The 27225-nt window shown below is 38.1% G+C and overlaps 1 protein-coding gene across 1 annotated transcript; it reads right to left on the reverse strand.

The window, feature by feature from the left end:
• Window positions 1-21: 21 nt before the first annotated feature.
• On the reverse strand, window positions 22-23411 carry HEXB (hexosaminidase B (beta polypeptide)). Its single transcript, XM_012664573.1, has 14 exons — window positions 23144-23411; window positions 19820-19965; window positions 15582-15647; window positions 13587-13633; window positions 13229-13339; window positions 9041-9142; window positions 6657-6786; window positions 5065-5245; window positions 4456-4542; window positions 3255-3327; window positions 2428-2602; window positions 803-893; window positions 531-635; window positions 22-196 (listed from the first exon to the last, which is right to left on the reverse strand). Exons 1-14 carry the CDS (start codon window positions 23353-23355, stop codon window positions 136-138), a joined length of 1587 nt encoding a protein of 528 aa, XP_012520027.1. The 5' UTR covers window positions 23356-23411; the 3' UTR covers window positions 22-135.
• Window positions 23412-27225: the final 3814 nt, after the last annotated feature.

Below are 27225 nucleotides of genomic sequence, written 5' to 3' on the forward strand. Positions count from 1 at the left end.
TATGTAATGTAAAATAAGAGGTTCAATCAATAAAAATTTTATTCAAAAAAAGTCTAAATCTTAATTTACATGATTTCAAAATCAAGTTGATTATAATACAAAGTGCTGTTGTCTCCTGTGTGTTTCAGCTCATTTTTACATGTTGTCCTCATCGTTGCAATAACCAGTAAAAAGAGGTTGTGCGGCTATTCCACGCCTAGAGACAGATAATAAAGATGTTTCAGATTGATATAACTCATCTGCTGCCTTCAAGAACTTAGTAGGTTAAACTAGAATCACAGCATTACTGAAAAAAGGAAAAATCACTCAAGATTACTAATGTGATTCAAGATAGAGTTGTAAATTATACCACAATTCTATATATCTTTATAGGTATTCTCTTACCTATAAAAAATAATTCCCAGTTTCTCCTAATTACTACTTAGGTAACAGGCATTTCTGTGTATAGCCAAAAAAAACTAGCATTGAATAAGGTTAAAAATCACACTGTACTTAAATAAATTATCCTGCTTGAGAAATAAGTATCTTACCTGAGCATTCTGCAGCGGTGCATTGTTAGTCTCCTGTAGGCATCATCTATATCTCTGACATTTTGGGGACTCCAGAGTCTCTCACCAACAGCACTTGCCCGAGGCCTAAAATTTAAACCACATGTCCCCCAAAACAGTTAAAATTCATGTTTGCTTAAGTAAGTACCTGAATTATATGCTTGGGGGAAATTCCTAGTGCTTTCCTACTTGGAAGCAGAAGGAAAGCTAAGGCACCTTAATTCTTAACACACATTATCACTTAAATTTCATACCATAATCTTGGAGTGAGGTTAGTTGAATCCACATATTCTCCCCATAGACAAGCTTCTCCACCAAGGACAAGTTTTTTCTGTTCTTGAGTACCTACATTAAAATCATTGAAATGATACAAGTTAAGCAGTTCAAGGCTTGTACATAGGAGGAGGAATTAGTATTGCCTCTATCTTTATCCCAGGGCAATATTTCTCTCCTGCAGTCGGCAGGACCTAGGGAGATGTTCATGGTTGTGGCACAAAAAAGGTGGCAAACTTTATTCTCACTTCTGACTCATGGTTCCCAGCATGTGTTAGCATCACAGACGTATGTGATAGCCTAGTATTAGAGATACTATTTTATTTTGGTTTTACGCAAACTTACTTAGATACCAGAAACCATTTTTTCCTTGGTGTGCAGGGAATACAAGGTGGAATGCTAGTTGTTTTTTTAATGGACTGTGACTACCATGCCTGCCTTTAGTTTCTATCTCTTGGTATTTACAAACAAAAAGAATCCTGAGGACTTTTTTTTTTTAAAGTAATTATAGGTTTTTGGTCATCAGAAAATGTGTTCTACAGAAAGTTGTATCAATTCTCAATAGATAGACCTACAGTTTTGAAATTTTAAACAGCAAAATCCTTTTTCAAAGGAAATTTTCTGCTAAAGCTTGATATACAAAACTGAACAAAGTAGAACTATTCTTTTTCTCCTTTTCTTTTTTTTTTTTTTTTTTTTTTTAGAGACAGGGTCTTGCCATGTTGCCCAGGCTGGTCTCAAGCAATCCTCCTACCTCAGCCTTCCAAAGTGGTAGGATTACAAGTGTGAGCTGCCACACCTGGCCTAGAACTGTTCTTAATGAAGGGGGTCTGAACGCCTGAAGCTCCATCACTCAGACACATTCCCTCCTGTCACCCTCTCCCCGCCAAGGATGCCTACTCAGAACCGTATGACTACACAGCCTGAAATCCACTTAACTGCTCTGGGAGACATGTGATTTAAGTTTTAGACTATAGCTTTGGTTAGGTATCTTACACCGGAGAGAGTTCAGAAGAAGAAATACAAAGTTAAACAGCTTTCAAATGTAGAGAGTGACAAGACTCATCAGTGAAAACGGAGATAAAATCTATAAGGGATCTACTTTTGACGTTCTTATATTTAGGCAAGTATATTACATGGTTTCTTTCACAGAGTTTAAAATGATACTGAGTTTTTGTCTTTATTTAACACACTGACTGCCATGTGCATTGTATTTAACTCAGGCTAGTTTTGACCCAGGGCCTCATGAAGCAAAACCCCACAGTTGGTTCAGTGAAAATCTTACTTTTTGATGTTCTTACTGTTACAATTAATATTGACGATTTAATTCTAAAAATGTGGATTGTGTTACATATAACTCACACACAGAAAACCATAAAAGATAACAAATTAGAAAGGATCATTTTGTTTTAATAAAACAAAATGGTGGCCCCAGGGGAAAAAATTTTTTTTCTAGTGTGGCAGTCAATGTGTTAAATACACAAAAATCAAGAGTCAAGCATAAGAGGGAGGGTAGTTAGTAGGTAATATCTAGGTGAGGATTTCCTGGATAGGGGATTAGGGAAGAAAACTAACAAACCCAGGTAATGATGGTTGCTTCACTTACCCGCAAAATTAAGAGGTTCCGTTTTATAGTATTGTTTCCAGTCTTGTCCATAACTAATCAAATCTAAGTACCAAGGAGCAGAAATGATTACAGGGAAACCAGACGCTGTGATTTTACTTAGTTCATCAAGATACCCGTTGCTTTTCCACACTTCAACTGTTGTGCCTGGCTGAAGCTATAAAAGTTACAAATTGTAATACATATTATTAGGTCTGGCAAATACAATAGATAAAATTGAAAGTTTAAGGCATTATGGCTAAGCATATAATTTTCAAAGATCCATGAAAAAACATACATTTTCTTTTTTCCTCTTTCCTGCAGATTTAGTACCATACTTCATTCATTGTAGGGATTTAAAATTAGAAGTTTCATCCACGTTAAGTTTGGATATTTAACTTTTGCCTATGTATGACACCACGTAGGTGCAATAAACTAAGGCTGAGATTTGCATTTTAGTATCATTTCTACCACACTAAGTTTTACTTACTTTGGAACTATGAGGATGTCACTAATACATGTGGAAAGGTAATACTAGTAGATCGACTCACAGATTCCCAATTGCCCCAAGGAAAATTAAGAATTCTGACTATGTCAAAGAGAAAATACCGTTAAAAATATATGTATACATTGATAATTTTACTTACTACAAAGCTATTTTAATAGCAATAAAGACTCATTTGTTCTTACTGTCTGGAAAAAAATTCAAAGTACTTCTATTTGTGATTCATAATGAGACGGTGGGGAAAAAGGGTAGAAGGGAGAGATGAAAAGGAGGAAGCATCAAGTCTTATATTATCAGAATCAGATGCAGTCTTCACAATTCTTACCTTCACTCCATCATCAAAAACCTCTTGCCAGACAATGGATCCCTTCTTTATGGTTGCAATAATATCCAAAAGCCTAGCATTGCAAAAAATCACAAAGTTCAGATTGAAAGCCCTAAAACATGCACATTTTCTACCAAGGATTACTTGCAATGTTGAGAGGTCCCTTGAAGTATAACAAAGCTTTATAGCAGAATTAGCTATAGTTGGGCACTGACCCAAGTAGTTCCTTCTTTCTAGCACATGGTACAGAATCTAACATAGTATAGGGGTTTAATAGTCATTAGCTGGAACTAGTGTGCTTAAGTATGCCCCTAAGATATGAAGAATGACCCCAAATTGAGTTGATAGGCAAACTCATAGGAAATTGTACCAACAACAATCTCTGATAATTTTGTGGCTTTCTTAGAATAATGGAAACCATAATCTAGCCTGTCATATCACCTAAATAACATTCAACAGCTGCTGATAATCAGTCTGCAAATATTTACAGGTATTTAGAAAATGCAAGGTACTCTGTAGATTGTTTACTAAAACAGAAGGATGTGCAACTGTATGTGGCCCATGAAGCCTAAAATATTTTACTCTCTGGCCCTTTATGAAAAAAGTTTGCTGATCCCTATTATAGAGCAGCACTGTCCAGTATAACTTGCTGTAATGATGGAAATGCTGTATATATATATACTTTTCAGTATGGTAGCCACCGGCCTCATCTGGCTTTTGAACACTTGACATGTGGCTAATGCAACTGAGGAACTGAATTTTTTAATTAATTTAAATATAGCCACATGTAGCTATGGCTACCATATTGGACAGCACAGAAATAGAGCAAAAGATAAGCTCCTGGAATTAACAAAAGGGAATGAATTCCAGGGGCTGGGTGGTGGTGAAGACTTCCCAGGGTAGCTAGGGCTTGGAGCTGAGTTTCTAGAACAGATGACTGCATTCCTATATTTCAACAGTCATTGCAAAATACTTAGAGTCACCACGTTACTGATTTAAAGAAAGCAGTGGATATCGCTTCCTTCTTTGGTGATTTTTCACATCTATACTTTGGCAAGGGGTGGAGAGAAAATGAAAAAATAAAGCATAGTACTAAATAATAGCTTAAACATTGAAAAAATACAGCACAGTGCTAAAAAATAGCTTAAACTTTTACAAAAAGCATTGATGAAATACAGAAGTAGACTTTCCAATAACTTACTTTTGAATATAGAAAGATTCTAGTTTTCTGAAATCATCACCAAAGCCTTTGTCCTTCATGAAATTTTGTATTTTTGGATTTGATTCCCTTAAACAAAAACAGCGATTAAAATTTCATTAAACGTTTGATATGCCCAATTATTTAAAGCAGCACATATTCCTAACTTCAGTTGTGCAGACTTAAAACTACTAAAGTTTATAGGGAATAAAAACCTAAAAACATAATTAAGAGTTTAATTTTCCATCACAAATAATTTTTTCCAGAAGCTGATTTCCTGTAAAAATGGCTATCTTTACCCACCCATCTCTCTCCTCCACCTAAAGCTATTTGCAAAAAAGGATTTTTATTTGAAAAATCTTCCCCATTTAATCATTGCCCTCTTTCATTAGAAACGTTCATTTCACAGTAGTCTTTTTTTGAATCTCCATTTTCTTCTCTATTTTGATTCTCCTTCCAAAGCTTTTACTTTGTCATACAATTGAAATGTACATTCTACAAAAGTCCACCATCTCAGGAGCTGTATTTCCCAGTTTAAACCCTTACAAGCAGAGACATCTACTTCAAATGCAGTTTTGAAAAAAAAACGGAGGTTTTAAATAATCATCTTACCAACAGTGAAAATCCACTTCATCTCCTCCCAAATGAATGAATTGATCTGGAAACACCTTAGTAATTTCTTTGAAAAATGTAGTAAGGAAGCTATAAGTTGTATTCAGAATAGGGTTTATAGGTCCAAAAGTGTCCAACTGTTTTTTTCCAGCATAACATGGAGTCAGAAGGTTTTTCTGACCTAGAGAAGAAAACATGATTCTTTTTTAAAGAAGTGTATTAATCACAAAGACCTGGCTTTGCATATTATTATATTACTTTATTTTGCTGAAGCTATAAGAGGTTTTATACACAAAAGATAAGCACGTTTACTAGGAGTTACTGTGGTAATTTCTTCCAAATAATATGAGGGAGAATTGGTTCCTGAGTTCTATCTGTTTGCTTTTCCATCCAGCTTCTCTCCAAGATTTTACCCACTTCAAATATTAATGACTCCCAGATTGTCAGCTTGCCCCAACCCTTGTACTTGAGCTTCAATGCATATTTCGAATTCCCTGCTAAATGCAACTAGAAATCCTCGCTGCACTTCAAATATGATCTATCAAAAACCAGCATCTCCACTCCTTAAACTCCCTCCTCTAGCTTCTGATTTTCGTATTCTAATATAGTAAGGATAAAATCTATACCTCTTCCCTCTCCTGCAGTCAGTAAGTTGCGAAGTTCTATGGATACTTCCAGAATGTCAGTTATGTCCATTATTTTCCATTCCCGCTATTCCCCTCCTGGTGTAGGACTTCAGTCTCTTTCCCCTTCCAATGTGTGACTTTCACAAAGGTTCTCCCGAAGTATGGCTCCCTCTGTATGTCACTCCTGTATGTCACTCCTCTGCTCAGAAATTTTCACTGGTTTCCAGTGTGTCCTAATGAAGCCCACATTCCTCACCCAAGGCCCTCTACGATGTACTTTTCCAGATTACTTCCCTCTATTCCCCATGTCTACCCTAATAATATTTATTGAGCAATTACAAATGCTAGGTACATTTACACTCATTATTTGACCCTCAGAAAAATTACATGATAGCTACTGTTAATAGCCCCATTTTAGAAATAGGGAAACTGAAGATGAAATGTTATATAACTTGCCCAAGATCACCCAATTTATAAACAGTAGAAGCAGGATTCAAACCCAAGCAGTTTGGCTCCAGAGCCTAAGTTCCTCCTCACAACCCCATAATGCCTCCTGCTCTTCGCTACGCTCTATTCCACTATCTACCTGTCAGGCATATCTTACACTTTTTGCATGCCTTTCCTCATGCTATTCCCTCTACCAGAAACACGAATATATCCTTTGCTTCCTCAAAAGCATTTTAAGTGTTACCTCATCCATGAAACTGTTTCTTGAATTCACTTATCTTCTACTTGTACTCATTTTTTATGTTTTCCTTTATCCCTTCTTTATAATTTAGGCAGTACCTAGACACAGTGACTGGCTCACAGTAGATACGTAATAGTTATTGAATCTCATTTGTCAATAGTGCTACTATCGTACAAATCATGGTTAAGAACAAAATGAACAAACACCAAGTCATAAAATAAGAGATGCAGGGCCTCAAATGTTCACTTTTTGCAACTTATCAAATACAAACTCCTTACCTTTCCCCCAAGACTGCATATGTCCAGGAGTATCAAATTCTGGTAGGACTCGAATCCCTCGTAATCTGGCATATTCAATCACCATATGGACATCATTTGATGTGTAAACATGAGACGGAGAATAGCTTCCCTGTAAAAGCCACATTTATTCAAGTTAAAATGTGCAAAGTGGATTTGGTCCTGGAAATTGTTAACGATCCTGTTTTCACTTTGATAGCAGATTCTTCCACTATCACAATGTATTAAATAGTTCCATGTGATGTTGGATGACTCATTTAAAAATAATATAGTACCATAGCTTTAGGAGTAGGAAATCTAGAGAAAACAGAAAGCCAATTTCTACTAAGTCACACATACCCCAAGGATGATAGCCATTTTGGGGCTTTTGTCAAATCATTTGTTTACTGTATCTTATCAATAAATGGTCAGTATACTCTGGGTTAATCTCAGATCAACTGACAGAAATGTCTGTCTCCACCAGTGCTTCCTGTTTCAAGAATGTCTTCTATCATTTTTTTTCTTTTTTTTAGACAGAGTCTCACTCTGTCACCCCTGCTGGAGCACAGTGGTATCATTACAGCTTACAGCTACCTCAAACTCCTAGGCTCAAGCAATACTCCTGCCTCAGCCTCCCAAGTAGCTGTGACTACAGGTGTGTGCCACTACACCTGGCTAATTTTTTCTATTTTTTGTAGAGATAGGGTCTCACTCTTGCTCAGGCTGGTCTTGAACCCCTGGCCTCAAGTGATCCTTCCGCCTCAGCGTCCCAGAGTGCTAGGATTATAGGCGTGAGCCACAGTGCCCAGCTCAATCACGCTGTTTCAACTTCATGTAACCAAACAACAAAATGTTTCCAATGTGAAACCTCTGAAAATATTGCTCTTGTCAATTTTAGAACCAAACTTCACACGTTATTATAATGCAAAAAGCATAGCTGTTGTCTTTTAGTCACTGTAATTAGTATCAGCTTTAAAAGTTCCCCCATAAGATTCTATGATAAGTGACCTGATTTTTTTTTTTTTTTAAAGATTATCTCAGTTCCTTTTATAGGTCACTTGAAAAATTAGAACTCATTATTGGTTGCAACTAAACATAACAGTCCATTAAAGGTGTTAATTAGCACATTTCACAAAGTATAGGCTATAAGTACTCAACTTTTGAAAAGTAGTCTTGTCCCCTGAACCTCTAAATCAAATTTGTATCAAGACTAGATCTAACTACCAGTTTACAGTACACACAGGGGACACCATGGGGACGCAGTCAGCAAAAGTGGGACTGTGGGAAACCGTAGAACTCGCAGCTCAGTTTCTTCAACAATAACAAATAACAAGGACAAAGACATGGGGGAGGGGCCCTATAGATCAAAAGAGGACATTAAATGACCACAATGTATGGACCTTATTTCCTCTTTAAAAAAGACGAAAAGACACTTGAGGAAACATGAATACTGATTGGCTTCTAGATTATTGTTAAATGTTTAGCTGCAATAACGTATTACAGTTATTTTAAAAAAAAACAGGCCTTTTTTCAGTGAGATGATGTCTGGGACTTGATTCAAAATAACAAGACAGGGGGATGCCTGCAGGACTGTAAGTGATGCAAGACTGGCCCTGTATTGATTTTTGAAGCTGGGTGATGAGGACATGGGAATTCATTAAACTATTCTATTTCTGTATGTGTTTGAAATTTTCTCTAACAAAAAGTAAAACAAAAGCAAACAAACACAAGTGCTGCTAGCATTTAAGCCTATACTATATCTTAACATTGGAGAAAGTTTTAGAATTGTGGCCAGAGGACAGAGTTTAGAGTCCTGGCTCTGCCGACTCCTAACCGCAACTTTAGACGAGGCGTCCAGCTTCTCTGGATGTCAGTCTGCTTGTATTACAGGGAGATTAAACCAGGTGAGGGTCCCTCCCAGCTCCACTGCTCTACAACACAGTCAGTTTGAACACTTCCAACTGAGACCACCATTATTTTCTAAGAAAGAGCTCTCACCTCGAAAATTCCCTACTTCATGTAGTTTTTCAGAGAAAAAAGTCATTTACAGATTCTGTTAAGAACAAATATACTATTGGACTACTTGATAAATATAGTATCTTAACTACACGTACTTTGTGAATTATTCGGGTCTTCTACATTAAGTTTTAAAAATTTATACTGTCCCTAGAGATTGTTTACATTTATAACAACATTCACAACAACAAAAACATAACAGTTTCATGGATCTAAAATGCTAAGCCATAGCCTAAAAAACAAAAAAATTAAAAACCACAAATATCTAACTTTGATTTGATCCATAAGAAAATAACATTTAACCTACAAACTTCTAATGAAGCTATACCAAAGATTTTTGTAGACAGACTACAGTAACATGATTTACTCACTTTATTGCTTAACTCAGGAAAAGTGATGCTCTGATAAGGGAAAGACTCGTCGTCAACTATGTGCCAGTGGAGAACATTAAACTTATTAAAAGCCATGGCATCCTGCAAGCAAACATTAAAAAATCATACATTATACATATAATATACAACCTGTATTACACATCTACATTTGGGATTGCTTCCAGTAAGTCTGCTTCCTTTTAAACTTTCTTTTTCAGCACAGAAAGAATATGGAAGAAATATAACTTTTTCATTGTATTACTTTACATGACACGTCACCATTCAGAAAGCCTATATAGACTTCATATTCTAGACAGTGAGCTCTAACTTTACTCTCTGGGAAGAGAGCAAGCTTATAAATTTCCAGTATTTAGGAGTCTGCCACGAATGGAAAATCGTTCTTGGCTGCTACTGCATTTGGGAATACAGCAAAAGAAAAATGGGACATTCATTTAAGTATCAGGGCTTATAATTCCCACGGTTCTGAAATTTGAGTCCCAACCCTTACGAATGAAAAGAAATTCATTACAAACTAAATACTATTCCCAGATACATTTTTGGGCAAATTGATATATTGATTTTATGTATACTCTGGAGGAATAAATATAATATTTATATAAACAGACTATTAGAAAAAGATAAAAATAGTAAGGGGGAAGATCTGTCCTACCAAATAATCAAAAGAGTTTACATAGAAGGGGATCACGCAAATATATACGTATATTGAAGGTAATTGGAGGGTTTTCACTGTTAGAAAAAGGGTACAAATAGAGGTGTCAACTGGAATTGAGCTTATTAGTACGATCTCATGGTTTTTAATATAGATCAGTGATTGGCAAGCTTTTTACATAAAGGGCCAGACAGTGAATATTTTGGCTTGGTGAGCCATCCAGTTTCTGTTGCAACTACTCCCCTCTGCAGTTGTAGAGTGAGACAGTCTGTGAACAAACTTACGTGGCTATATTCCAGTAAAATTTTATCTGCAAAACTGGGTGGTAAATTGGATTTGGCCCTTTGGCTATAGATTGCCAACCCCTGATATAGACAGATAGAGAAATAGGGAAAGACACATATGTTCATACAAATGTATACAGACATACACACAAATATATTTTCCAGCTCTGTTCAGAGGGCCCAGACTTCGGTTTCAAAATGTTGTTGACTACTACAAGGGTTCCTTGAAGAAATGTTTGAATTCAGATTGGGACCAGGAAAAATAAGCCTGGAACGTCATATGCTAAAAAGAAAGTGCTCAAAGATTGAAGGGGACATGCCAAAAGGATCTAAGAGCCAACTTGAAGGACTCCCACTGGCCAAACCTGGGACAATTTGAGTGTTAAAAATAATAAATAAATGAAAGAGAAGGGAATGCTCTACCTTATAGTAAAATGCCAACTAATAAATGATGGCAGGAATGATGAAATCAGAAAAATCACCTTTGTAATAACTGATTTAGGCAAAAATCACCTGTGGATGCTGAAACTAGTGGGTGAACACTGGATGAAGAATGGGAATTTTACATAGTCTCAAAATTTCTCCCCACGAGATACTTATTAATAAGTACAAAATACTTTTTAACTAACATGGCAGTAGAGAAACCTGGCAGATGGCATCTTAGCCAAGTTATAAGTGAACATTATCAGAAACGAAATAAGACACTGTGCCACCCGACAGGCACCGAGAAGAACAGAGCATCACTTGTACTTTATTCCTGCCAAAAAGGCGTGACTGAATCTCATCGTGTGCAAAGCAGACAAGCTAGGGTATACTCCGCAAAGTAACTGACATTTACTCTTCAAAAATGTGTGGTCTTGAAAGACAAGGAAAGATTAACAGTTCCAGACCGAAAGTGGCCAAAGAGACAACAAGTAGATGGCCTGATCTTGAACTGGATGCTGAACCTATAAAAGACGTTATTGGAACAAGTGAAATATGAATGGGGTCTGTGAATTAGATGGTAGTACTGTGTCAATTTCCTGATTTTGATGGTTGTACTGAAGTTATTAAGATGTAACCTTTTTAAAGAAATTCAGTACCCCTGAAATATTAAGGGGTAATGAGACATATGTGCCCATATAGTTTAGAAAAAATATTTTTAAATTGGGCAAATAAGACAAATACGATACATTTTTAATAAATTTTACTAAATATTTAGTATGTAAATAAATATAAAATTTTACAATTGGAGTATTGGAGTAAAGAGCATATGGGCATTCTTTATAACCTTCTTACAACTTTTCTGTGAGTTTAAAATTACTTCAAAATAAAAATAAGAACAACTTCTAAAGCTACAGAAACTAAAACCACCGGTACTAGCCCAAGAAGATAAACTGGTAAAGACTGAGAGTTCAGAAACTGACTAATGTATTTATGGGAATTTAGTGTTTAATATTATAACTGAAAGCAATGGGGGAATTATAGCTTGCTCAAAAATGATGTTGGGATTACTGGCTAACCATTTGGAAAATAAAATTAGCTACCATCTCTGACACACTAAAGTAAATCTTAACTAAGTCAAGAATTTAATAGGAAAAAGTATAATATTAAAAGAAAATATGAGAGGTTATTTCTATATTTATACCCTTGTTGTGGAGAAGGCCTTCCTTAGGATATCTCCCAAGACCAAAACGATAAAGGATAAGATTGAAGGATAGTACTTCTTTAAAAAATTTAACAAGTGAAAGACACTGTAAACATAATTTAAGAAGCAAATTTAGAAAAATTCCCAACATATGATGGATAAGTATGGAAGCATAAGCAAAAATAAAAGTATCAGTGACACAATGTATAGACAAATATAACATTAAAACATTAAAGAAGGCATTAACATTCCAGAAGACAAAATGGACATAGGAAATACATTTGCAGTTTGTAATATAAAAAATACAAATAGCTAATAGGAGGCTTATATTCACTAAAAAGCAAGGAAGTACAAATTAAAACAAGGAGATACACTTTATCACCAGATTAGCGAATTGCATGGCAAAAGTTTGCCACACTGTTGGCCAGGTATAGTGGCTATGACCTGTCTAGAAGGCAGTCTGACAGTATGTACCAAAAGATAAATTGTGTACATCTTTAAGTCCAGGAATTCAGTTGTAAGAATTTATCCTCAAGAAATAACCTTGACAAATGTTCAGATAGATAGTATAAGAATGCTCACTGTGCTGTACTATTTATGATAGTAAATTAACCAAGATGTCCATCACCATGAGTCTGGTTAAATATATCATGGTACATAAAATCAAATATTCAACTGTTTAAAAGGTAGCAAAAGTACAGTCTCATTTAGGTTTTTTTGGAAGTCACACTGTACGTATTAATATTCATTTTTAAGTCTAAAGTGAGAAAAATGGGATATAAAAATTTATGTCAATCTTTGATAAATGAAATTATGGGATGAATGCCTATTTTATGTATATCTCTATTGTTTGAACTTTTTACACCAAGCATTTCTTTCATAAAAGTGACCAGAATATCTTTTGGATAAAAAAATGCAAGGTATTAATGTAAATGTAAAAATAATTTTTAATAGCATGGTATACTCATAAATGATCAAGTGAGGGTACACAAAAACATGGGAGGAAAACCTCCCCACCCCTCAAATTGGCAGGTGATGGTGGGGATGAACCAATAAAACGTCCATAGGAGAAAATAGTTATTATCAACCTTCTTCCTGACTCCAATCACCTCTGAGCTTCCGTATTCCTTTGGAACATTTCCCTAGGTATAAGGCAGCTCCCTGATCCCTTTTCTAATGCCACTTAAAAAAAAAAAAAAAAAGTAAATGGAGGTTACAAAATAAAGGACACTAACTAGAAGTATGGTGGCCAGGTATTCCTAACCAAAAGTCTAGGCACACGATTTGACAAATGGAAGTATAGGCGGAGGGCCAACACACAGTATTAAAACTGTCTTTCTCATAAATACGTGGCTAAATACGTGCTGTATGTGGCCCTCCCAATGAAAACAGGAATGTGACTCCCTCCAGGGAGCCTCCACTTCACAGCTGAGGAAATACACTTCCCTAGGGAGGGAGGGAAGAATGCCCAGTGCTCATACTTAATACAAGAAAAACATATGCCCGTCCCAACCTACACAACAGTTTAAGTAACCAAAATAAAGTAACAACATAAAGGGGACACATCTTCAGAACAGACAATGGATTAGAACAAAGTAATTACTTACCAGAGTTTTAAGAATAATCTTAAGTGGCAGATAGTGTCTGGATGTATCAATTAGAATTCCTCTATGAGGAAACCTTGGAGAATCAATAATGTTGGATTCATTGATGGTGAACTATAAGACAAAACAAAATTTTGATTTTGTTTTAGAATTTTCTCTTAAGTTCAATAAAGACTACATCTATCTATATAAGTACTGGATAAAAGACTAATTTAGAACAAAGTAAGTATGAAATTTACATTTATCAGCTAAGATAAATATTTGGGAAACCTTCAGGAAGCAATAGCTAAACAGGTTACATTTTTCTAGTAATAATAATTGTCTATCCGACAATTTTTAGTAACATAATAATCATACTTACAGTACCATAGGAATCTTGATAAATTAACTGGCTAAAGGTCTCTAAACCTATGGAAAGTAAAATTTATTGCATTAATTTATAAAACAAATTGAGACAATAAAAGTTGTATTATCCAAACATAGACTCATAGCCAGGTAAGGCAAATAAAATTAAACAGTGTTATACCTACACCCTCTTAGCATATTTTCTAAAATCAAGGCTGAATTTAAAAAAAAAAAAATTCTCATTGTCTTCTCTATTCATCTAATAAGAGTACTTTACTTCATTTTACCCATACCTAGGGTTTGTTTGAATGTTAACACAAAAAAGAACAGTGATATAATAAAATACCAGTTCCTTAATAATTTATAGTATTATGAAAAAGAATTTATAATTAAATATTATAGTCACTTTAGAAGATACCTAAATTTAACAGAAGGAGAAAAAGCTTAAAAAACCACCATGAAACTATCAATAAAGGCCCAATTTACAACTTACAGTGTTTTAAGGTGCAAAGTGTTACAGCTGCACAGACTACCTCCTTAACATTTTTACTCAAGTGGATTGTTCCCTTAATATACTAGACGATAGGCTAATTCCTCTAACTGGTCTTGACTTTATCAAGATTCATCATTCTAGCTGACAGCTATATAGCCAGGGACATTTTTAACCTGAGAATAATAGTTCAAAGTCATTTTTGCTATGCTTTCCTCTCTCCCCATCCCACCCCCAAATACAGGTTCATCCAAGGAAGAATAACTTTGAAATTTTCTGTTAAGTGGCAATACACCCAATTATCAGTTTAGAGTACAATGCTTTGAAAGTCTGATGGTAAACAGAAAATAAGGACTTCTTGGCCTAGAATCTAGTCACCGCACACTCTAAAGTTCTTTATTGGTATGGATAAGGACAGACATCAATAAGGATCTATTCTCCCTATCAGACCCCAGACAAGACAGGCAGATCAGACTAATAAAAGCTTAAAACCACATAACATTATGTATAAATGATCCAAATGATAATGATCACAGTTACATTTGTAGTAAATATCTATAGATTTGATCTTAGCACATCATCTTTACAATTCATGTAATATTGACATTTTTTTCAACTCTTCTATTGATACGTAATAGATACACAGATTTTGGGGGTACATGTGACAATTTAATACATTTGTAGAATACATTATGTGAATTGTAAAGATCATATAATATGCAAAGACCAAATCTACAGATATTTTCATATTCTATTTTGAAATAAGATAATATCATTCTTATGGCTATAAACACATACAGTGTAACAGTGATTATTTTAGATAACAGTCTGAGTCAAATCCCAAGCCTTCTTTAAAGAATTTTTGATTACTATAACTTTGGTTGGTTTAGTTCATATTAAAAAATTTCCTTTCTAAAAACTCTATTTGGAAGTTAGTACAATATCTTCTTCTAAGAGGTAAAAAACTTTTGAACAGCAAAAGTAAATGTCCTGATGCCAACCTTTGAAGTTCAGACCCTGATACTCACAGGAAAAGCTTTTAAGATTCCTCTCTGTCCACTGCCTCTAACCAACTCTAGAGCATACTTAGCTTTTAACAGTGTTCCTATAAACTTGATTATGTTTCTAAGTCCAAAGGAATTTAGGACCGGGGAAGAGAGATGCTTGCTACTGAAGGCAGCAAGAAGTGATAGCTCAAACAAAATCTCCTAATCAGAACAGGCTGGGGCCATTTATAGCTCTATAAACATGACAGTCCCAAGAGCATCAATGAATTACAGCACTGTAGGAATGTGATAACCCACAAACATTTTTTATAAGGTCAAATGATGTTTCTCCCATGCTTTAAGGAATACATGTTTAACGGAAATCCTCTTGGAACTACTCAACAAAACTTTCTGTAAAGGGTCCAAGGCAAAGTTTTCACAAAGCACCAACTTTTAGTTTGTGCTTGATTTCACAAAGCACTAACTAAAAATATTCCTTCACTAGAAGACAACAATGAAACTACATAGAACTTACCTCGTAATGCTCCCCAAACTCTGTTGGCCTTGAGGAAAGCCACTGGTTCTTTCACGAGTAAAGTATCTGTATTGGGGATTTAAAAAAAAAAACGCTTTTATTAATCCCTCAATGACACACAATAAATTTCCTAAATGTGTATCATTGGTATTTCTGGACCATTCTTTTCTCTTGAGCACCACACCTGTTTCTCCAGCTGTCGCCTGTACATCTTCACATAGATGTCCTGTAGATTATTCAAACTCCATACACCCAAAATAGAACTCATCCCTCCTTCCTTCCTCCTCCGCACAATTCAACTTGCTGGTCTCCTGTGTTCCCCCCATCAGTGAGTCAGACACATACCATCCAGTCAGCTGAGTAGCTCATGTCAGGAATCTGGCTGTTACTGCCACAATTACTCATTTTCCCCTCCAACTTCCCCTCAACGTAGTAGGGTCCTAGTTAAGCCAAGATTTTAGGTCAAAAATGCAAACGTTCCTCGTTGCCCATTATCCTTGGTGACACCTCAAGTGTCACTCAAATCTCCCCTTCAGGCCAGAGAGTTATCTCTACTGTTTTCCCTTTAGATTTTTGCTACTTTCTCTGCACCTATTTTCCCTCAATATCATCGAAATCTGTCTTAAGACTTACTCCCTAACTCTCTTTACCTTAATTCAGCTTTGTCCCACTCAACAAAGATAATTTAGCTTTGTCTCACTCAGTGCCAAGTTCACATCCATCTAGAATGGGGCTCCAGTTGGCCACTTCTTATGAGGCACTAATCTTTGCAGTTTTGAAATCATACTGTGCCTAAGACTGGCTCAATAGTCACTGTAGTCTTTCAGAGAGGTCTGGGGTGCGATCAACCCCAGACAGAGTAAAGCACCAGAGGGTATAGAGATTGAAAGCTAACGGGTGTGACAGTGGGACTTTGCCACGGCAAAGATACTCAAGAGCTGGGAGTTGATGACTTAGTACTGTACCCTCTGGGCTGCCTCATCACCTTCCGCCACCTCCACCCAGACACTCACAGGAGAGTTGGTGGCAGGTAGGCAAAAGAGCTCTACCAATTGTGTGACTGTCTTGGGTAACAGTCTTCTGACAAGATAGCATTTTCTATCAGAAAGCCACGGTGACGAAGTGGCTAAATGCCAGGCTGAGAACTATATTGCTGTTATGAGTGCATCTAGTCATGTTTCCTCTCCATCTATATCAAATTCTTCATCAGCTACCTAAGAAGCTCACTGTTCCACTGGTCACTTTAAAAGCATTTTTTGCCACATTATACTAATAGTTTTGGGATCTCCCAGAAATAGCACAAAGAGCCACCTAAAACATTTAAAACATTAACATGTTGCACGTACTTGATGCCAGTTATTTTCCAGTAGCTGAGGACTGATATAAAAAGGATTCTAATTCAATGGAAAATATATATAGCAATTAGAAGGAGATTTGGTTTTCCAGATATATGGACACATAGCTATATAATTTCAATTTTTATTTCAAACAAAATTGTTAGTGGTTAATAATGATCACCTCCCTGATATGGGACAGGAATGGCATCTTTAACTTGTCAGTTTCCCCTTCTATACCTTTTTGCACCATATGCGCTTTTGGTGGGTAGATACACAAATAACATATCAATACATTCTCCTTTAAAAATAAAACATTATAGATAAGGATAAAATCCCCTTTGAGATGCCCAGCCAACCCCCTCTACCCTCCTCAGGAGAAACAATTCTCAGGCCTTTTCTAGGCTTCACATATACACACAAGGAGAACATTGCTTTGCGGGCACGTTCCAGTATGTGTGGATAGATAAATGGGGTCTTCCTCTACACATTACTATATAGCTTTCTTTGTTCAACTCAGCAGTTTATCCTGGCAAGTTCTCCACGTCTGTTCTTTGTAACACTACTTCTTAATTCTTAACTGTTGTCTAGTGAGTGTGGATTAACAAGATATATTTAGCCATTCCTCTGATGGACACTGAGTTTTGTTTCCAATTCTTCACTATTACAGGCAAACTGCATCAAACATCTTTGATGTATGTAACCATTTCCCTAGAGTAGAAACTAGCCCACTATGGTTCTCAGGGTACGCATATTTTTAATAGTGTTTTAACACTTGTCACTTCCTCCAACATTTTCTCTTACTCCGGATATTTGATATCTTTTCGATACATTTTCCATTCATATGTGTTACTTTTATCATCATCAACTAGTTTGAAAACTTAGAACCCGTTTATACTTAAGCTAGAAAATTTCACAATTACCTTATCTCAAGAAGCTTCCCTTTCACAATCAAGATGGTTTGCAGAGCTGACTGGAAGATAAGCTATGGCTCTCCAATCAGTACATTCCATTTTCTGGAATTTACAACATGCCATCTGTACAATGAAGCTGACAGACAACAAAGCTTCCCTGGGAACTTAATGACCATTTCTATCTCAACTCAGATTGTAAAACCTACTTCATACAGTGTCTGAATGCTCAGTAAAAACTGAAATCACATGGCTGATGTTGGTAAATTATCCTTATCTTTTCTAAGAATGGCTATCGAATTGAAGAGAAATGAAACTATTTTTCAAAGGGATGTATTATTAAGAAATCTCATCTATACTAGGGGAATAATGACATGTACTTAACTGTCTATTAGGCAGTCTGAGGACAACGGAGTTGCTCTTTTCTCTAAATATGTGGCATTTTTATCTTTATACCCAATTTCCCCATCTACTCTCTTGTATTAATCTTATATTACACATGTCCTCATATTGCCCCTCTTTGATTCCATGGTACAAGTACACGTTACTTCCAGCCACTGCATCCTATAGAAAAGGCATGCCTGACTTTTTTTTTTTGAGACAGGGTCTCACTCTGTCACCCAGGCTGAACTGCAGTGGCCAAATCCTCAGCTCACTAAAGCCTTGAACTCCTGGGCTCAAGGGATCTTGCTGCCTCAGCCTCCTGAGTACCTGGGACTACAAGAGAGTGCCACCACACCTGGCTAATTTTTTCTTATTTTTTGTAGAGATGGGGTCTCACTACATTGCCCAGGCTTGTCTTGAACGCCCAGCCTCAAGTGATCCTCCTGCCTTGGCCTCGCAAAGTGCTGGAATTACAGGTATGAGCCACCATCCCTGGCTATGCCTGATAGTTTATTCCTTCCAAAACAATTTGGGAAAATCCCTAGAGAATAATGCTTTAGGCAACAACAAAGAAAATCATTCAGCTAAATGTTGATTATATTGTCAATCAAGTGAAACAACTGTACCCCTCCCCAGCTCTACATTATTTTTGTGTAAAATTAGATTATAAAGAAAGATCATGGATATAAGCACAGATGACTTCAAAGATAAAAGAAATTGCCTAGATGTCCAAAAGTAAGGAATTAGCCAAGTAAGCTCATCCATACAGTGGTAGAACATTAATCGGCCATCAAGAAAGATGTCACAGGCCGGGCGCGGTGGCTCACGCCTGTAATCCTAGCACTCTGGGAGGCCGAGGCAGGCGGATTGTTTGGGCTCAGGAGTTCGAGACCAGCCTGAGCAAGAGCGAGACCCCATCTCTACTAAAAATAGAAAGAAATTAATCAGACAACTAAAAATATATAGAAAAAAAAATTAGCCAGGCATGGTGGCGCATGCCTGTAGTCCCAGCTACTCGGGAGGCTGAGGCAGGAGGATCACTGGAGCCCAGGAGTGTGAGGTTGCTGTGAGCTAGGCTAACGCCACGGCACTCACTCTAGCCCGGGCAAAAGAGTGAAAAAAAAAAAAAAAAAAAAAAAAATGATGTCACAGAAGGATATTTAGTGAAATTCCTGAATGTTCATAATGCATTATTCAAAAAAAGATATAAAAATAAATAGCAAAAATACAAAAAGAATCCGCACGTACAGAATTATTTCCCATTTTCATGCCAGTGTTTACCATGGGTTTATGTTTATATCGATGTAAAACAGTCAAATGTTTTACTATGCAAAAAATATATATACACCTGAAACAATAGTGGTTAATTGTGTGTGCTGGGATTACGAGTGATTAATTTCTTCCTCTTCTGCACTTATTATGCTTACAAATTTTCTGCAACAACTATATATTGCTTTTATAATCAGACCTTGAAGGTTATTTTTAAAATAATTATAAAATTGTCGGCCAAGAACTCATAATAGTTCATAGCATGGAGCCTGTTTCTGGCAGTTAAGTCTGTTAACGAGCAGCTTTGAATAGGATAAGCTCCCATTTCATAGGTACTTACAGGATTCATCTGAAGACACACTGGGGAAAGCATCACACTCTGACTCAAGGACAATCGTGACAAGAAGTTGCTGTAACTCTGCTCCACCCTGAAATCTCGCAGGCCCCTTAGGCCGCTCGTAGACTCCAAAAATATATTCATAATATCTGTATGAATAATAAATTTAAACACATTTTAAAAGCATGTTTAGCCAAATTTTAAAAACATAAGTCCTAGAGGACATTGTAGTTGACTCCTCAAATCCATGCCACCCTTTATTAGTTCCACCAGATATTCTCACCCCGAGCTGTACATTGGAAGCAATTGGGGAGCTCTTTGAAAATCCTGCTGTCCAGACCTTCAGAATCTATGAGAATGGGAGGCAGGCATGGGAATTTTAAAAGCTCCCCCTACACTCCCAGTGAAGCCCCTATTAAGAACAAGCAATCAAACTCATCTATCACTTTTGGGTATGAAACTCAATTCTGACCAGTGATTGGAGGTGTGTGTGTGAGTGTGGTGAGAAGTTCCTGTCCTAAGTGAACCATGAGAAAACTTTTTCTGTATGTGACAGCAGGCTAAAGAAGACAGAGCAGAGATGGAAGGAATATGGATCCATAATGATGCTACTGAGCCACTCTGTCTACTAACCCTAAATTCATTCCTGCTTTTGGACATCCTAATGTGTGAGATAATAAGTTTTCTTATTGCTTAAGCCACATTGAATCAGGGTTCCTGTTACTTTCCGACAAAAATATCCTAATACATAATCCCCCCCACAAAAAAAATGTCACCAGCCCACAGAATTCTCACCAGAGCCTTTAAAACTTACCCTCTGTTGGTACTCAAATATCAAAGAGAATATTAAATAAAAATTTAAAGGATAAAAAGATCAGGTAGGCTTCAGAGCAATTGTTTAAATAGCATTTTATAGATTTGGATAAGCCAGAAGGTTGTATATGCTACTGATGTGTAAGAACATCTTGTGCTTTTCCAGAGAAGTAAGGAGAGGTAGGAAAATTCGGATGAGTCTGGAAGTTAACCAGTGAGAGAATGGAATGGGTGAGGGTGTTGAGGGCCCTTCTCACAGAAAAACCTTGACAGATTAAAAAGGAAATTAAGATCACTGAAGTGTACACTTAAAAATGGTTAAGATGGTAAGTTTTATGTTATGTGTATTTTACCACAATTAAAAATAAAAATTTAAAGTGGGAAATTAAAGCAGCAGCTTCGAGATCTGAGTTAGGTGCCAGCTTGTCCCAAATAAGGAAAACCTTGGCCCTGAATAGTAAAAATTCTAACAGAAAACTCAAAGGGCTCTGAGGCAGTCAGTGATGTCAAAGGTATCTGGGTTAATTTAGCCTTCCAGGAACTGAAGGAGTGAAGCTATTCATTTATTAATTAATGACTAGAATATGATGCACCCTGTTCTAGAAGCTGAGGAAGCAGCCATGCACCTACCAGCCAAACTCTCTGCCTGCAAAAAGCAAACTATTTTAAAGCAGGGTTTGTGATAGAACTTGGGCTCTACAGAGACAAGAGTCACATGATTCTGAACACCTGGGGCCTAGACCGTGTTCTTGATCACCTAGAGCTTTCCAAACACCCCAGTATTTCCAAATCCTTCCAACCCCACTGTGCTTTTACTTTGACCTCTTGAGTTCCTAGAATGCCTCACCTGTATGCTTTCAAGTCTTAGCCATTAGGACTAATGTTTTATGATGTGCTTCCTAACGATAGCAGGTATTAATTCACACGTGCCATGAATTGGTTACACAAACTCTTCAGGTAATTACCTGTACCTGCCTTGAAATGCCAAGCCAGGTCTTCAAACCAGCTCGCAGCTGATTCAAGTCCTAGTTATCCACCATTATTAACTAATGTTGCCGACGCTTTCGTGCCATACTCATGTCACTTCAGCATATCACCAAGCCCTTGTTTTACTAGCAGCATGGCACAGAAGGAAAATTCAACTTTATAAGCTGAGCTCCAAGGCAAACATGGTAAGGGTGTTTGTTTTTAAAAGATCTCCAATCCTAGTCATGATCTTCTTGTAAATAACCTTCCAGTACTTCCCACACAATCCTTCTGAATATCCCAGTGCAACCAATCAGTTTGGTTTTACATCTTTACCCTCCTAGGGCCATAGCATTCCAGCCCATTAGCGGATTCAACACCAAAGGCTCATTAGAGCATGCACCTAAAACACAGGGTAGCAATATCCATGCAGTACAAAACAGAAGGAAAGCATGACCCTTCCAAAGGCAGGGAATGAACCATCTCTGCTATCATCATCGGGGGCCTTCAGCTTGAGCACCAGGCCCACCTGGGGTAAGAACAGGTTATCTAAGCTAGTTTTGCATTTTTCCACCAGCTGTTCAGTGTCCTGCAGGTACAATTAAGCTATAATTGTGTCTACTTGGCACAGAGGCACCCTGGCAGTTGGAGGCGGCAGACAGCACCAAATTACAATCCTCAGGAGCACTACACACCTTCAGTTCAGACGTCCCTACACAGGTCTCATACCAGAGGGGGCAGCATGCCTGATTCAAACATTCCCCCTAAAGGCAACCTTCCTTGTCTAGGGTGTGGTGAGCAAAGCTGACGGTGTGTGCACTACATCTCATTATGCATCAAAGGTTTCTAGGGCTCTGTAAGAGGAAGCAGGGAGAGGAAGCAGGGGGCTAGTGTTGGGGGAACACACAAAAGAGCAGATACTGCCTAAGCACTGGCCATATGAAGTAGATTACAACATCTAACAGATTTTGGAAGGGAGGAGAATTTTAGGTGGTGCTCCAGCTTAAGGACTTCTGCCATCTGAGTCGTTACCAGGAGATTTGGGAAGGACAAGTGGGTGAGACAGGCTCGTAAATGACAGTCAACTTTGGGGGATCCCTGGTCCCTCAAGACGAGCTTGCCTAAGCTCTTCCAGATCTTCCAAGATCCCTTAGAACTCCCTTCAAATAAAAGGCTGTCACTTCCCTCCCCAACTCTGGAGTTGGGAAACCAGTGTCCCCTGCATCCATCTCATTTGCCCTTCTGAGGCGAACAGAGCGACTGCTTCTGAGCAACCCGCTCCTTGCAATCAGCATCCTGCACCCAAACCAGGGTTCCTGAGCACCCACAGCGCCCCTTAGGAGACAGAGGGAAAGGGAAGGAGCTTAGGTTTCAGGCCGCGTTGGTTTGAACCGGCCCTGCCATCTTCTAGACCTGTGACTTCGGTCACGTCACTAGCCCACTCGGGTCGGTCTCCTCGCCCGTGGCATAGGGTAGTGTCAGGGTCTGCGCCCCAGGGTGGTTCGCCTCTCCCCGCCCCCGGGTCCCCTCCCCGCCGAGAGCGCTCACCGCCGAAATGCTTCCTCCAGCAGGGAGCAGGAGGGACCTGCCGTGGAACTGGGGCCGTGTTGGATGTAGAAGTTCTCCGCGGAGAGGCGCATCTGGCTGGGGGTCACCGTCACCGTGAGCGGCAGGGGCCACAGCGCCGGCCCCGGCGTGGCGGAGGCGCGTGGGGCCTGCGCCACCAGAGCCAGCAGCAGCGCCAGCCCGCGTAGCTCCATGGCCGCTCTCTGCCCGCGCGGCCCAGCCGGAGCCTCGCTACTTGACTTCCAGCCCGGGCCGGGGCGGGGAGGAAGAAGCTCCGGCCCGCCGAGTCCCCGAGTCAGATGACAGCGCGCCCCGCCCCGGGCTCCGCCTCCAGGCCCCGGGCGCGCCCTCGCCCACCCCTGCCCGCCGGGGAGCCGAGAACTCACGGCGGGAGCGTCACCAGGCGGCAGAGTAAGAAGAGGGCCTGGCAGACAGAGCTGGGGACGCCAGCCCAGCGACAGGTCACCTGTGGGCTACTGGCTTCGGGGAAACTGGAGAACTGAAGCCTGTGGAACACCTTCTTTCTCCCCTAACCCCAAACGCCGGATAACCGAGATGGGACTTTCGTTTATTTGCTCCTACGTCTAGACTTTTCTCTGACGGTGTTTCAGCTTTAATTAACAAAGCCTTCCCATCAGAACTCCCTGGGGTAGAGTTTCGACCAGGTGGAAGGTTTAAAAAATTATGCAGAGGAAATCCTGTGAGAGAATATCTTAGAGGACTTGTTAAAACTTCAAAGGGACCCCATGGACCAAGTTAATAGAAAAATGATACAAAGAGGGAATATATTTGTAATAAAGGATTAATATTGTCAAAGCGTAATTTTCAGTAAACTTAAAAACATGACCATTACAAAACAGAATGAAAATGTGTCAAAGATGTATTCATTAGAGAACTATTATAGTGATAAGGCTGGGTCAAAGACTAATAAACCAACGTTAGAAGAAGATTGCTAAATAGTTTAGAAATTGGGTCTTGTCCTGCAGGGACACAGCCCTGTGAGCCTGAGTTAGGGTACCAACATCCCCAATCAAAGGAGAAAAAAAAAAAAAAACCTCTTGTTTATAAAGAAGTCCTTAGAGCAACTTAAATATTTATTTGTGACAGACCATGTGTATACATATATAATATTTGGAAATGAAACAGATCTAGATGTAAGCAGAACAATGTTGCTGGATCCAATGTGGCAGGGATTCAAATGTCACCTCCTCCTCTCTTTCTCTCTCCCCACCTCTCGTTATGTAGCTCTATCTTTCACCTGAGCGTTTTCTCTGTATTAACTTCATTCTCAGGCAGGTTCTCTCCTCAGTATGATACCCTAGCAGCCCCAGGGTATCAAGGACAACCCTCAAGAAAGCATATGTTCCTCACTCTTCCTTGTCGGTCCTGATAAAGGATCCCGAGTGACAAGCTGAATTTCATACCCACCCTAAGGAAGAGCTAGTGAAGTCACATAACCAACATGAAATGGAGATGCCAAGGTTCTCAAAAGGAAAAGAGGTGTTCTCTCACTGGAAGAAAGAAGACGTAGTGCTAGGCAGACCAAAACCACAGACCTGCTACAGCAAGCATTCTGAAAATGTTGAGGAGCTGCAGGGAAAGACTTCAAGGAAATTTTGTGATTGTTGAGGATCAGACAACGATCGTGCAGTGTGTGGCACTTTGCCATATTGAATGCTTTGAACTGAAGGAAAAGGGGCTCAGAAGCAAGACCTTTCTGCCTTCTCCTGCCCCTCTTTCTCCTGCTCCCCTTTCTCCCCCAAAGCAGGCCATAGAAATTAGAATTCCTCTTCTCCAAAATGGGTCATAGGAACTAGAAATAAAAAAATAGAAAGCCAGTCATAAAACCTAGAAATATTATTCTGATCTTCCCTTGCCTTTCTGTGTAGGAGCTGGCCAGAAAGAGGGTCTCTGACCTACATTGTCTGATAGTAGGTCATAAGACCCTTGTTCCAAAGGGGCCCTGCCCTGTACCCAGGAGGAAGGAATACCACACAGGCCAAGAAGAATCTGGACAGACAGGCCTTGTTAGCTTTCCCCTCTCTGTTACTATTGGGTCATAGCCTTTTTATCTAATGACATTTCTATACGCCCGTCTGCTCTGTATCAAACCTAAAAATAGACAGTTTTCCCTGGGTCTTCGGGTCTTCATTTCTCAAGCCTCTCATGTCGTGTAAAATTTTCATGAAATAAATCTGTCATGCCTTCCTCTTGTTAATCTGTCTGTTGTTACAGGAGTGTCAGCTGTGACCCTTGTGATGGGTGAGGAAAGGCATCAGACCCTTCCACCTCTACAGGGTGCTCGTCCATCAAAGCAAACCTCATTGTCACACTATTGTCCTCTCTTCTTATAATTAAAATAAATTCAATTTTCAGTATTCCCCTCCACTGCCACTTTTTGCTATCCATTGAAGGCAACACAGCATGTTTCCAAGATTCAATCTCCAATTCATGTTGTTGCAGTTACTAAATTCTTAACAACTTCACCTTGTGTAGTAGTTATCTATTGCTGTGTAAGAAATTACCCTACAATTTAGGAGCTTAAAACAAGAACAAATAATAAGATAATAAATATATCACAGGGTTGGTTGTTTCTTTAATTTTGTTTTTTGGGGGATTTTTTGGTTGGTTGGTTGTTTTTGAGACAGGGTCTTGTTCTGTTTCCCCGACTAGGGTACAGTGGTGTCATCATAGCTCACTGCAACCTCAAACTTCTGGACTTCAGCCCAGCCTCCTGAGTAGCTGGGACTACAGAAAGGTGTGCCATGCCCAGTTAATCTTTCTATTTTTTTGTAGAGATGGGCTCTTGCTATGTTGCTCAGGCCTCAAGTGAGCCTCCCGCCTCGGCCTCCCAATGTGCTAGGATTACAGATGTGAGCCACTATACCTGGCCTCTCATAGGTTTTCCTAAGAGTTGGCATTATTATTAATATATGTAATTAAAACTAATAGGTAGAAGAGAAATAATTTTTTGGTAAAATAAGATATATTTTTGATAAAAAAGGTTATAAGACATAGTTTTGTTAAAAAAGGTAATTTTGTCTAATTTATAGGTTTTAAAAATTGTTTTAAATTAAATAAATAATGAAAACTAAATGGATATAAAAGTTGGGGAAAATGATGAAGGTTATGAAAGGTTTATAAACATCTTACCTTATGATTAAAATTAGATGAATTTATTTATAAGATTTTATTAAATTAGCTTTACTATTCATAATACAGTAGATAAAATTTGGTTTTATAATACAAAGATAAAATTTGGTTTTTTCTTTTGGGCAAGATTTTAAATGATATTAATAGAAATAACAAAAGATTTTTGTTCACCATTTGAATAAACTGCAAAGAAAAAGGGGAGGAAGAGAGAAAGATTCAGTTTGTCTCCTTGTTAGCTTATCTTTCAGTTTGTCTGTATTAGGTCTTATGATTGTTTGGGAAACTGAGTCTCCTCTCTATCAAAGAGTAAGATTTTTGCTTTTTAAAATCTTTGAATTATCAGTTTGGCTAAATGAATGACTATAATTTTATAGTAACCTGTGATCCTATTTTGTGATCAGTGTTTTATGACAGCAAGTGTTTGAAGCCTTTGATATTCGACAAACTTTCCAAAATCGAAATTCTAAATCCAGTCTTTTTGACCTCAAACTACCTGTTTAATTATTAGAGCCACTGAAAGTCTAAAAGAGACACATGAAGCTTATTCGGCATGTTAAAACCATACAGGAAGCATTGTCAAATATGGTGTTTAACTTTCTTTGGGTTATATTTCTATAAACATGTTATTAATATGTTCCCATATTGTATGAAATTCCTAAAATTCTGATCTCTGTTGGTATATGTTATCAATAATAATTATGGTTATTATGCTAAATTGTTGTATGCCACAAAATAACCAACTTTGTCGATTGTCTCTTTACCCGTGGCTATTCTAAGACTTTTGCATTATTTTACTTTGATTCTTCTCAAACAGTGTTTTTTTAAACTGACTACAGTCCAAAGTTTGCTTCTTCAAGGAAAGTCATGGAAAGGACTGAAAAATTCTCTTGAATGCAGGTTTCTGGTAACTT

The sequence above is a fragment of the Propithecus coquereli genome, unplaced genomic scaffold, assembly GCF_000956105.1.
Source record: "Propithecus coquereli isolate 6110/MARCELLA unplaced genomic scaffold, Pcoq_1.0 Scaffold9, whole genome shotgun sequence".
In the NCBI taxonomy this organism is placed as follows: Eukaryota; Metazoa; Chordata; class Mammalia; order Primates; family Indriidae; genus Propithecus; species Propithecus coquereli.